The 11676-nt window shown below is 43.7% G+C and overlaps 2 protein-coding genes across 5 annotated transcripts in view; one reads left to right on the top strand and one right to left on the bottom strand.

Moving 5' to 3' along the window:
• Positions 1–736: 736 nt before the first annotated feature.
• Positions 737–8374, bottom strand: ECHDC2 (enoyl-CoA hydratase domain containing 2). Of its 2 annotated transcripts, XM_082312690.1 has the most exons (10): positions 8178–8331; positions 6396–6463; positions 5696–5783; positions 5059–5145; positions 3746–3838; positions 3063–3119; positions 2485–2672; positions 2003–2053; positions 1703–1750; positions 737–1002 (listed from the first exon to the last, which is right to left on the bottom strand). In XM_082312690.1, exons 1-10 carry the CDS (start codon positions 8296–8298, stop codon positions 925–927), a joined length of 879 nt encoding a protein of 292 aa, XP_082168816.1. In that variant the 5' UTR covers positions 8299–8331; the 3' UTR covers positions 737–924. The 2 variants fall into 2 exon arrangements, with proteins under 2 accessions (XP_082168816.1, XP_082168817.1); XM_082312691.1 differs by lacking the exon at positions 3746–3838 and having other exon boundaries at positions 8178–8374.
• Positions 8375–8383: 9 nt separating this feature from the next.
• Positions 8384–11676, top strand: part of SCP2 (sterol carrier protein 2) — a 32761-nt gene continuing 29468 nt past the window's right edge. For all 3 annotated transcript variants that reach the window (XR_014228253.1, XM_082312688.1, XM_082312687.1), the window contains exons 1-3: positions 8384–8564; positions 10700–10754; positions 11340–11411. Coding sequence is in view for 2 of the 3 variants with exons in the window: in XM_082312688.1 (XP_082168814.1) it covers positions 8523–8564; positions 10700–10754; positions 11340–11411 (169 nt within the window). In the remaining variant the exon portion in view is untranslated. The remainder of the gene's footprint in view (positions 8565–10699; positions 10755–11339; positions 11412–11676) is intronic.

Genomic DNA, 11676 nt, shown 5'->3' with positions numbered 1-11676 from the left:
GCATTTGCCATCTTTTTTGTGAAGGCTGAAGATCGTGACTGCTTTATCTTTGCAGATCTTTACATAGGAAACTTGTACATGTATAAATCTGGTAGGGCTACCTTACCCACAGAACTGTTCGGTTAACTTTTGGTACAAGTGAAATTGTGGTGTGCTTCAAGACTATCCTAGCATGAAGTGATGCCCAGTTCCAATGCGGTAAGCCACATTTTGTAAGTATATTTTGATAATCTATAAAGTATTTACTAAAAATACATTTCTCTAACTATACTAATTCACTTTTGCTTGAAAACCCCAGTCTAGGGAAGTAAGAAGCCATAGAGCTAAATTGTGTGGCACATCTCAGTGCTGGAGAACCTCTAAGCAGAGGGAGAAAACAACTTCAACTTCCAGTCAGGCAACAGAGGAAAATAGGTGACGGGAGAGAGGTGACACGCTTGAGATGTCTGGGGTGAAACACCATTGCTCTGTGTCAATACTGCTGGTTCTGTCTGATTAATTGGAAGAGCACTGCTAACAGGAAGCAAGCTTAGGAAGGTTTTCTTTGTAAGTTGACTTTCTTTTCAGAGTGATTTTTTTTTTTTTCCTATCAATGTTTAGATACAGCATGTTTTCTGCCTTTTTTTTTTTTTTTTAAATTTGCTTATGGTGAGTCAAAGCTTCTCCATACTCCTTACTTGACATCTGTTTGAGAGCCATAACCACTGACTTAAGATGTATGCACTTTAAAAAGATCAGCTGTACAAAGTTAAATCTTTATTTGGGAATTCTTACAGCAAAATGATCCAGTGGAGCACTCAGAAATGCAGTCCAAGGCAAGGAGCTAAGTACATAGAATGCAGTCATAAAAATAATCCCAAGAAATCAGTAGGTCCTCCTCAGTTGTCCTTTACCTTCAAAAAATCAAGGGGAAGCTAGGAAGCATTATTTGCCGATAAACTGAGGTGGTCGTTTCTCCCTGAAGGCAGCCATCCCTTCCTGACGGTCTCTTGTAGGAATATTCTACATTTAAAAAAAAAAAAAAAAAAAAAAAGGTATGTTTTTCATTGACAAGTCTGATGTGTTTTTAAGTACTGACTAATTTGGCAGTAGCGGTCCAAGACTAAGATTGCTTTTCTTTCAATGATACACAAATTCCACCTTCCACGTTTTGCAGTTAGGAAAATAAAGAGACTGGGTTGTAGTGGAAATCACAAGCAAAGCATCTGAGACAAAGACCACAGACCAGAGAACTATATAGGAAGACAGTTTTCCATAAATTTAATACTTTACCATCTTAAAATACACTCAGAGGCAGAGCGATTACATCATTCTGTTAGCTGAGAAAGGTGCGTGCTCTTGAAACTTGTCAGAACGACTACGGGAGGAATCTGTTTTTTGATTTGTTAAAACTAAAACCATTCGTAAAGATTATCCTATAATGAACATATTGTTGAAACTAAGAATGTACAGTTACTTTAGACAGAAGGGTATTTAAGGAAGGACTTTGGTCTTGGGCAGGCTGAGAGAGGCAGCTATGCATGACAACAATTAACATTCTGAAACAGATACCTGGAACTGCACTCAAGTATGTTCTCAAAGCTTTAGATGTAGCTGTTAGAGTTCCCTTATAGAGAGGAAAATACAAGAGGATGCTGCGAGTACCTGGCTTTAGAAAATGTACAGTTGTCCCTTTCAGGAATATATTCTGAAGGTAACCTACCTGGGCATAACACATCCCCTCAATAGCCATCCCTGACGCAATGTCAACCTGGGGACGAGAGGGAAGGAGTGAGAGTTGTCTGAAGTATAGCCCTCAAATCAGTAACTAGCATCTGCAGAAAAAATATCCTGCCGCATTAATTTTGTCTTTAAAGAAAATCTTCAAACCCCCTGAAATGGTTTTAAATGCCTTGTCTGAACAAGGATTATAACTCATCTGTTCTAAATATTTTTACTGTAGCAATTTGTAAGAGCTGCCTGTCTGCTTCAGTTACCTCAGTATTTAAAAAAAAAAAATTACCTCCATTCCTCTGTTTATTGCCAGTTTTCCCATTTTCACAGCAAATGGTGCCTTTATTTAAAAAAACACAAAAACAAACCACAACAAACATTTAAAAATAATTAAAGCCACACCAGTTCATAATAGTGTAGTTGTTATATCATTATCCTACCTCCAAATGACCTTTTAGTCTATAGAAATTTGCAGTAAGTTAATAAGTATTTTAAAAAACCAATTTGGCGTTATCTACAGTTAACAGATATACACGGTGCACGGTTTCAGTGTGTCCTGCAGGTCTGCATAACTGCAGCTGGGAGGTAAAACTGTTCTATGGGTTAAGCAGCTGGACGTTAACACTTGTTCCTACAGAAACTGCATTACAAAAAAGGGCAGAGTTAAGAGACTTAACATTTCTTAGAAAGGAATTTCAATTGTTTGTTTGCTCTCACATAAGGGAAGCAGAAATGCCTTCTTTACATTGACTACATGAATAATACACTTACCTGAGGAAGGATTTCTTTAGCCAAAGTTAACGCCCTCTGGTAAGCTGCATCTCCCTCCTTGTTCTGTGGCACTGTGTGATTTACTAATCCCATTGAGGCGGCTTGTTGTCCATCAATCTGTCTGCCGGTGAAAATGAGTTCCTTTGCAAGACCTATTCCAACACATCTAGGCAGGCGCTGTGTTCCACCTTATGACAACAGCAAAAACACCATTTTCCATTTCTGAAATGCCCAAAAAACCAATTATATTTTGTCTCCTTATATAAGAAGGAGGTTTGAAAAATAAAGGGATCGTGTGTTTCTTTAATAACTACTGGCTGAATATGTCAACATTTTGCAAGGCATCTGAAAGGCATCAGCATCCTTCTGAGGATTTTGATAAACAGAAAAAGGTGTAAAGGGACTTTCCTAAATTCATAGCAAGTCTGAGACAGGGCTTGGAACAGAACTCTGGATTCATACCGGTCACTGTAAGATGCTACTTCTAATTTACCTTTAAGACACTTCAAGTGCTCTAATAGCAAAGTATTTACTATACAGCTGAGAAACTAAGAGACTGAAGATTTAACGAAGGTTACCTGCTCCAGGAAGAAGCCCTCTTGTGGTCTCAATAAGGCCCATTTTAGCTGATGAAGCTATTAAAAAAATAAATATAGGGTTTAGTTACTTTCTGATCAGTATAACTACAAATTTTCCATGCTGAACTGATTAATAAAACTACAAACTGTCAATACTGAACTGGAACTCTTGTTTCTCCAGGTAGCTATAAAGTCTGAATATTACAGTGCTTAATCAATGTCCATCTTAAGTCAGATGAGGGGGGTGTATGGCTGCTTACCCCTAATGTCGCAATTTTATCTAGAAAAATGAACCTTGGGTCCATCCTAGATGAAATGTAGTGGATGGAAGAATGGAAACAGAAGGAGGAAGGCTTCCACTCCAAGCTGATCTAAGTAGGGAAGATTAGATCTAGCCAGAGTGCTAATCCAATATTACACGATAATAACTATTTAATTCTACCAATAAATAGTCTTCTGAAAGAACCCTAATCTTGTCTAAAAATACGTTTCACTTTTTAAGCAGGGAAACTGCTTTCCCAATAGTAACGAAATGTGACAATTTCTGGACAAATGCCTACTCATTTCCTGAACTGCGTAAGTTCCTCTCTTAGCCTACTGGATTCGATTAACAGTCAGCTAAGTTCTCTTTAAAATATAGTCACTGATTACAAGAAGAATCCTACATTAAGCAACACACAAACCTGCTACTCGAAGGTCACAAGCTAACGCCAGTTCTAGTCCACCACCCAATGCGTAGCCATCTATTGCAGCAATCGTGGGTACAGGCAGGGCAGCTAGAGTAGACAATACAAATTATACGGTTTTGTTCCATAAGTTCTGTTCCACTCACTTCTGGAATTTCAATGCTTGAATTCTAAAGCTTTTAGTAGTTCTCCAATTCAAAATTGTTCAAGAATTCATTTTCTTCTGCCACAAACTTTCTGTCTGTCTCTAAATAGTAGAAACTGTGTCTTTTCGCGCTTCTCCCTCCTCTGTAAGAAGAATGCAAAACGTTCTTCTTACATGCAAAGAAACATGCAAATACAAAACAGGATGAATTGTCTCCTTGCAAATTTATGATGTGACTACCCAGCTATTGCAGTTAAACAGTCAAAGACACCATCCCTAGTCACTGTTACAAGGATTAGCTTTCATTAGCCAAGGCTCCTGAACTTGGTAAGCATTGTTGTCACCTCATAGTTGAGGAACGTGAGGTACCTGGAGATTCGCTGCTTGATCAGATACCTTTTTAAATACTCGGGGAGCTGGAAGCAGACTTCAGACGTGTGCTAATTCTGTGCTGTAACTACCTGGACAAGCCCCCCCCATGCCACCCCACCCCCCCGACTGCTTCTGTGGTTTGTGAGACAGGGTCATTCTCTCTACATCGTTGTTTGGTTTTTTCATTACTGCAATTCTGATATTGGTATTTTAGTCAGATTTCACTTTGGTATTCCTCTCTAGTGAGAGCAGACAATTCATAAATAGGGGAAGAAAACCAATTGCAGAAGTCCGTATTCCTTTTGGGGAAAAAAAAAGGGGGGGGGGAGGGGGAGGGAGTTGTAGCTACAAAACTCCTGACATTCAACAAATCCATTCTGAGATCAAAATCCATGTTCTTAGGTCATCACCATATCATGAATGCTTCAGAGTGTGTATTAAAAGTGGGACAACCAACATGGCTCATTTTGTCTAGCGCTGTCTCCCAAGGATTACCTAGAACTGTATATAGAATGCTTTGTTATAGCAGGTACTTATTATATGCCTCTGTGTGTGCTGCTCTTCATCATGCAAAAGGCAGTACTGAAATGCATCTTGTCCTTGGAGTGGCAGCAGGATGGTTGGTATTTAATTCTAATCAGATCTTTGTTTCAAGCATAAGCTAGAGCAATTTGGGAAGCTACTCCTAAACAGCTAACCTGCTGGGGCTAGCATCCTTCCCCTCCTGCAGCATTTCTAAATGTCTCAGTACAGGCAGTCTAGGACAAATTTCCCAACCGAGATCATAATTTACCTATTTCATCCATGAGATTTCTCAGCCTTTTAACAAAGTGTCCAACTTCTGCATCATCCATCTTGGCACGCTCCTTTAAGTCTGCACCTAAATAGAGGAGAAAAAGGTTAGAATCCAGGAACAGGGAACAGACATCTGAACTGTGTCCCCGCCTGTCCATCCCAGAGGACAGACCACTTCAGACGTCTTGAAATACAGCCTTCTGGTGAAGTAAGGTCAGCAGAAGCTGGAGTGAGGACATTTGGGCTGGAGCAGTGGCTAGGGTGCTCCTCTGTGCCCTCTGAACAGATTTCACAGAGGAGCACTAATCACTATGTAAGGATGATAATCTATAAAACTGGAAACCAAGGACTCCGACACCAGAGGCACCTGTGCTTGAAGATGGTTATAAATGGAAAACAAATAGTAGCACCACGCAGCCTGTGCGGCTCACTCCATCACACACGTCTTCATCACTGAAGCCGAGAGGCAGACAGGCAAGAGAGATAGCAATGTGTTTGTTATGTGCTACACCAAAGCCAGCCCGTTTTTCTTTTAGCAGGCATTTCTGACTGCTTTTCTGCACAATCTGATCAGCACACAGCCCTAAGAGCCATCACATTTTTCAAAAATAGTTTGCAGAGCCTTTGTTACTTACCAGCACAAAATACACCTTTCACCTCACTCTTGAACACCACCACGCGAACCTTCTCATCAAAGCGGAGTTGTTCCAGAGCAGTGAACAGCTATGAGGGAGGGAGTACAAACGAGAGACGAAAAACTTTAAGCATATGGATGTATATACCTAAATTACAGCAAGCTCCTAATCTATGATAAAAGTTTCTTTCTTTTTTTCCCTGCAGGTGCCAGGAATTTCCTAGAAATGATATATTTGGAGCCAGCAGGATCCTTCCATGACAGCCTCAGAATGACACATTTCCCCATCTCTTTTTTTCTTCCATTCAGAGATGAACCTCTGCTGTACCCTAAACTTCCCTTCCTGTCCAGGCATGAGCCAGACTTCCCTAGACCTTAGCAGATGAACAGATCATCTGCTAAGGTCTGACAATGAGTGTGTAATGTTGTAATTACACGAGTGAGGACATTAACTTGCATCGGAGTTAGCTAATTTAAGTAACTCCTCCAATATCTCTGTCCAGTCCGCATCTGAAGTTACTGCAGTACAGACATATCACGATCTCTTTTTCTTCAGGCTAACCTGCCTTGCCCCAATGCAGTCTCGTACTGACCTTCAGCAAGAGATTAAGTTTTTGTTTCAGATCTCCCACAACTATTCTTATTGCATTTAGTTATTGATCATGATTCCAAACACGTTCACAGGCCAGGCCCATACTCACTTCATTTACAAATACTTTTCCCAATGAATTTCTTGCGTGGGGTCGGTTCATTATGATTTCAGCAATACCTTAGTAATAAGAGACAATTTCAGTTATACTTCATTTAATTCTCTGACACAGTAATTCAACTGGGAACATTATCTGCGTGTGCTGCATCTTCTCTGTCCTGAAAATGCATATAAAGTATATTCTAAAACAATCAGTTATTTTAAAAGTGGAGGTGGTAGATCACGTCTACAAAACCCAGTTATGCAGGTCAACTGTAAAATTCAGTAGCACTGTGAATAATATAAATAAGCAGACTTTTAAAAAATGAATGTGGCATCCAAGAGTATATGTCTTAGCATCACTGCAGGAATGGAAAAAAAACCAAAACCAAACTGAAATGATGCATCTTAGGTTTCTGTTTCGAATGTTACTTAATTCAGTTTTTATTGTACAGTCTTACTGTGTTCAAGTATATTCCTTAATGAAGAAAACCATCCTCTTGGGATTGCTGTTTGCATGAGAATAGCACAAACTGGTCACTTCGGTTCATGTTCCAGAACCGTTCCGAAATTGCAGCTCCATTCAATTTAAAGTTAATAAGCCCATCAGTGGAAAGGACTTCACTCAAAGTTGCTAAGTCCAAGCAGAAAAATAAGACCACAACATCTACCTACTTCTCCCTTGCACTTGTGTTTTGTAAATTATTATCCAATGGTTTCTGTATGCTTTGGAGAGAAAAAACATCTCCTGTTTCCTTGGCTGGACTTCTGCTCCCTTCCCAGGTCTTAACATCGTAAGGTGCTGTTGCTGCTGCTGTGGGTGCGCAGATGCACCTTGCGTCTGTCACGCCAGGTCCCGCTGCCCTGCTAGAAGACCTCTGTCTGTATTCCTCTGCCTGTGCCAGTGGCCAGTTAGTAACCAAGAGATGCGTCACGTAGGAACCGACACAGCTAACAGCGGGCACCAGCAAAGAATGGAAATTCACAGTTTGGGTAACTACATTCACGTATATGTAACGAGAAAAACTACCACGAACTGTTTATAAGCTCTTGCAATAGTTACTCTTACCAGAAAGTAATTCCATTGGCAATCTGAACCAAAACTCAAATTGCTTAGTGACTCGCAAGCATAGATACGCACAGACATGCTCTGGTCGTACCCTGCCTTTAGCACTGCACATTACTGATCTCAGAAAAACCTAAGGTACGCAAACCAGAATTTCTTGTATTGAGATCTCCTGCATACAGAACTTTCTAAAACAAACAAAAAAAAAGGTATCTGGCTATTTATTCGGCAGCTGTGTTCTTGAGAGAAGTATCAAGGCATAACTTAAAAGCAAAGAGACCCTACGCAACCTGCCTGCTATGGACTCCGCAGGGCAGCCGGTCGCCTTTCGGGCTACCAGGCGATGGGAGCACGGGAGGGCCCGGCGGCCCCGGGAGCAGACGTCGGGGCAGCGCGGCCGGGACAGCTCGGGTGCTTCCAGGGCCTGCCTGAGGGACGGCAGGGCCCGGCAGGGCAGAGGCCCACGGCGGGGCTGGGCGCACGCACGGTCCCACTCGCGGCAGGTCGGGCGCGGCCGCGTTCTTCCCAGGGACTGGTAACACCAAGCCGATCAACGCGGCCCCTGCTCGCAGCACCAGAAAACCGGCTCTGGCACCACAGCAGCTCCACGGGCCCCTCGGAACCGGCGTCCGACGACCGCCGGGGCCTCACCCCGGCCCCCCGCGGCCCAACCCCGGCCCCCGCCGCCCCCGCGCCCCCCGGCCCGCAGGCGGGGCCCGCCCCACTCACCGCTGCTCTCCCCGCCGGCCGCGCCCACCAGCACCTCCGCGCCCCGCCGCGGGGCGGCCCAGGGGGCCCCGCCGCGACCCCCGCGCAGCAGCTCGCGCCCCGCCCGCCCCAGCCGCATCATGGCGCCGCTCCCCGGGCTCCGCTGCCTCCGGGAACGGGCGGCCAGGGGCCGGGCCGGCGGGGCGCTGCGCCTTTAAGGAGGAGGGGCGGGAGGGGAGGCGGTGGCGGGCCCCCACCTCCCGGGCGCTCCGCCCGCCCCTTCGCTCCGCTGCGGCGTGAGGGCTGTCGGCGGCGCCTCGGCCGGAGGGAAGCGGCAGGAGGGGGTGCGCAGGGGCCGCCGCCGTCATGCAGCGCCGGGTGTTCGTGGTGGGCGTCGGTATGACCAAGGTAGGGGGCTGCCCGCCGCGCCGGCCCAGCTCCGCGCCCGCTGGCCTGCGCCTTCCCCGGCACCGCCGGCGCGCTGAGGCCGTGCGGGAGGGCAGAGCGAAACTTCGGGGGGGTCGGCCCGGGCGGGTCTGGCCTCTGAGGCGTCCCCGCTTCGGGCGGCCCCGCCGGCGGCCGAGGGGGGCCGCGGGGGGCCGGCGGCGCTGCGGCGGCCGTGCGCTGCCTTCCCAGCTGGGGCAGGGCCCCTCGCGAAATACGGTCGCGGCCTCAGGAGCGCCTTTGCGGAGAGGGGAGGCGGCGGCGCCAGCCTGGGCCTGCGGGTCAGGCCGGGGCGACAGCGGCTCCGCCGCCCTCCGCGCAAAGTTCACCTTCGTTTGGTTTGTGTGTGTGGGGGGCGGCTCCGCCGGCCGAGTTAAACGTTTTGGAGCTCCCTTGGGCGGGTCGATACAACAGAGGTAGAGCGTCCCCGTGTTGCTGCAGCCTCGGCTCCCCTGGCTGTGAGGGGCCGGGTTGCTGGTGGCTGAGGGAGGACTGGGGGCTGCGGGGCAGCTGCCCCGCAGGTGCCCCCACGATGCGTTTCTGTACCTGGTCGCTCACTTGCCAGCACGGAGCTCACCCAGCGTGGCACCTTGTCAAAGGGGAACAAAAGCTAAAGGAACCTTTTTTTATCTGGGTGGATGAAACTTAAGGCGACTTTGATATTTGCCAGAGTAGTCAGACACACCCCCCCCCCCCCTCCCCCTTTTAAATAACTTTTTTTTGTTGTTGTTGCTGTATGGGTATTTCTCCAGCATGTGATGCGATAGGGGAGGAAATAAAAGGTAAAAGACTCTGTTCTGTTAATTGTGTTTATTGGACTGGATCACAGAATGTGGTTTTGGAAGTGATTGGACCTCACCTTAAACTCATTTGTGATGTGCTCGAGGAAGGAACAGACCACTAAAACTTGTCAGACCCCATATTGCGTCTTAAGCGTTTTATTATGAAGTCTTTTAGGATTGTATCCCTTCTCTTTTTTTAATCTTAATGGTGTAATGTCTGCTAAAAACTGGCATACCTTCTCAAAACAACAGCCCGTGTTTCCTGCGTGTGGAACTGTCGGTTCCACAGACCATGCCTTTCGTTTTCCAAAGCTGATCATCTCGGTTACCAGTTTAGTGTCATTTGAGAAATTGTCAATACTCTTTTTTCCTCTTTGTTAGCCCAAGTAATGTCAATCGCTCTTACAGGCTTTTACAATGATCAATTCACTGACTGACTTTTCTTGTGGCCTTCAGTATGAAGGTTCTCTGTCTAAATTAAGGAAAGGAGGCACTACAGAAAGTACAGCTAAGTGTTGCGAAAGACTGGAGTTGGGGAGGTAAGCATAAGGAGGTAGCAAATTAACTTCTATATACTAACAGTGGTCATCAAATAATTTGTAAAACTGTAAGTAGTTAGTCTGAGGATTTTTTTTTTTTTTTAGCAGTGACACTTCTTGTTAATGATGTAAAAATGCAAAGCACATGTATTTATTGGTAGATTCTAATGAGTCATACTACAGATAAAATAGAAATACCACCAATGGTGAGGGGTAAGATACGATATGGTTTGTAACAAAGTGGAATAAGGCTTGGGAAAGGGAGGCTTATGTAGAATTAAGTTCTGTATAAAGAACATGCGTTTTCTTGTTACAAATAGGAGTATAACAAAATAAAGTGGAAGGGAAGTATTTATCAAAGTCTTAGTGAAGATCATGTCATGTATTATAATGAATCAGTGAAGATGGCAGTTATTCTCGGTCCCACCCACAGGCTTTGGACAGGGTTATTGTCCATCTCTGTGCAACTAATGGATCTTCTTTAAGACTGAGCAAAAATGGTCCTCAGCTTCCATAAAATTGCACTATTTTCTGGTTTTAGCCATCACAAGGCTTGGTAGTAGCACTTGGGAATTGTGCAGATTTTGTGCATGCACTTTTGGGTCAATTAAGTTAAATTGTTTGCGTTATTTGAAAGTGATTGTTTGCAAACCTGTTTCTAAGTTAAATAGAAAGCTTTTAAATATACCAAATTGAGCAAAAGATGTATTAAATCTCACTGTGGTTTGTTCTTGTTTGTTTGTGTTTTTGTTTTTTTTTTTTCTTTTTTTCTTGTCAGTTCACAAAGCCTAGTGAGAATAGCGTTGATTATCCTGACCTGGCTAAGGAAGCAGGTAATTTAATAGTAAAGAAGGCATTTAGTTTGATTGCTGACACTTATTTTAAGTCTTACAGTTAATCTTTTTATTATACATATGAAGGAACAGCTACTGTTCACTGAATAGATACATATAAGAAGCAAATGTAAAACTGATAAAAAAAAAAAAACCCCACTTTCACAAAATCAATAACTTACCCGATCAACTCACTGCCTTCCAGCACTGAAGTCAGAAGGATAGCTTAAAATTTAATTGGATGCTTAAATAATTTCATACCTACATATATTACTCAAACATACTTTCATTGGGACAAACAGCCTTTGTGCATGAACACAGAATTGATTGCATGAAATTTTCTGATAAAGGAGCTTGTTCAGAACTCAAAATACTGCAAAATTGTCCTAATGAAAATTAAGATGCAAGACTATATTAACCATTCTCATCATATAATAAGGAATTTTTACAGCTTACTCTTTTTCTTGTTTGTGAATGCATGAATTATACATACTACTCTAGGTTTGCTTGTTATGGTTGTGAGAGGTGCTTTTTTTTTTTTCCTTCAACTTTTAAACTTTTTTTCAACTTCTAAACTTTTTTTAGGCCAGAAGGCTTTATCTGATGCTGGGATTCCTTATTCAGCGGTGGAGCAGGCATGTGTGGGTTATGTTTATGGTAAGTAATGTCATTTGATTGGGATGTGACATCCATGACATATGCAGACATTGTGTGGATAAAGTATGGGGGATTCTATCAATTTCAGGTTATAATATTTAATCATGTCAGTTTGTAGAACTGTCTCAAACTTTTTAAAAATTATTCTTTTTAGTGATCACAGGTCTATGTCTGTTTATTTGTGCAGTTTACGGTTCTAGTCATGGAAAAGACTTCCATAAAATTGTGTCTTGCAAATGTGTTTTTGTACAAGTAGCTCTTTCAG

Source organism: Platalea leucorodia, assembly GCF_965183815.1.
Source record: "Platalea leucorodia genome assembly, chromosome: 5".
In the NCBI taxonomy this organism is placed as follows: Eukaryota; Metazoa; Chordata; class Aves; order Pelecaniformes; family Threskiornithidae; genus Platalea; species Platalea leucorodia.
The sequence above is the reverse complement of the archived record's forward strand: the minus strand, read 5'-3'. Positions and strand labels throughout refer to the sequence as shown.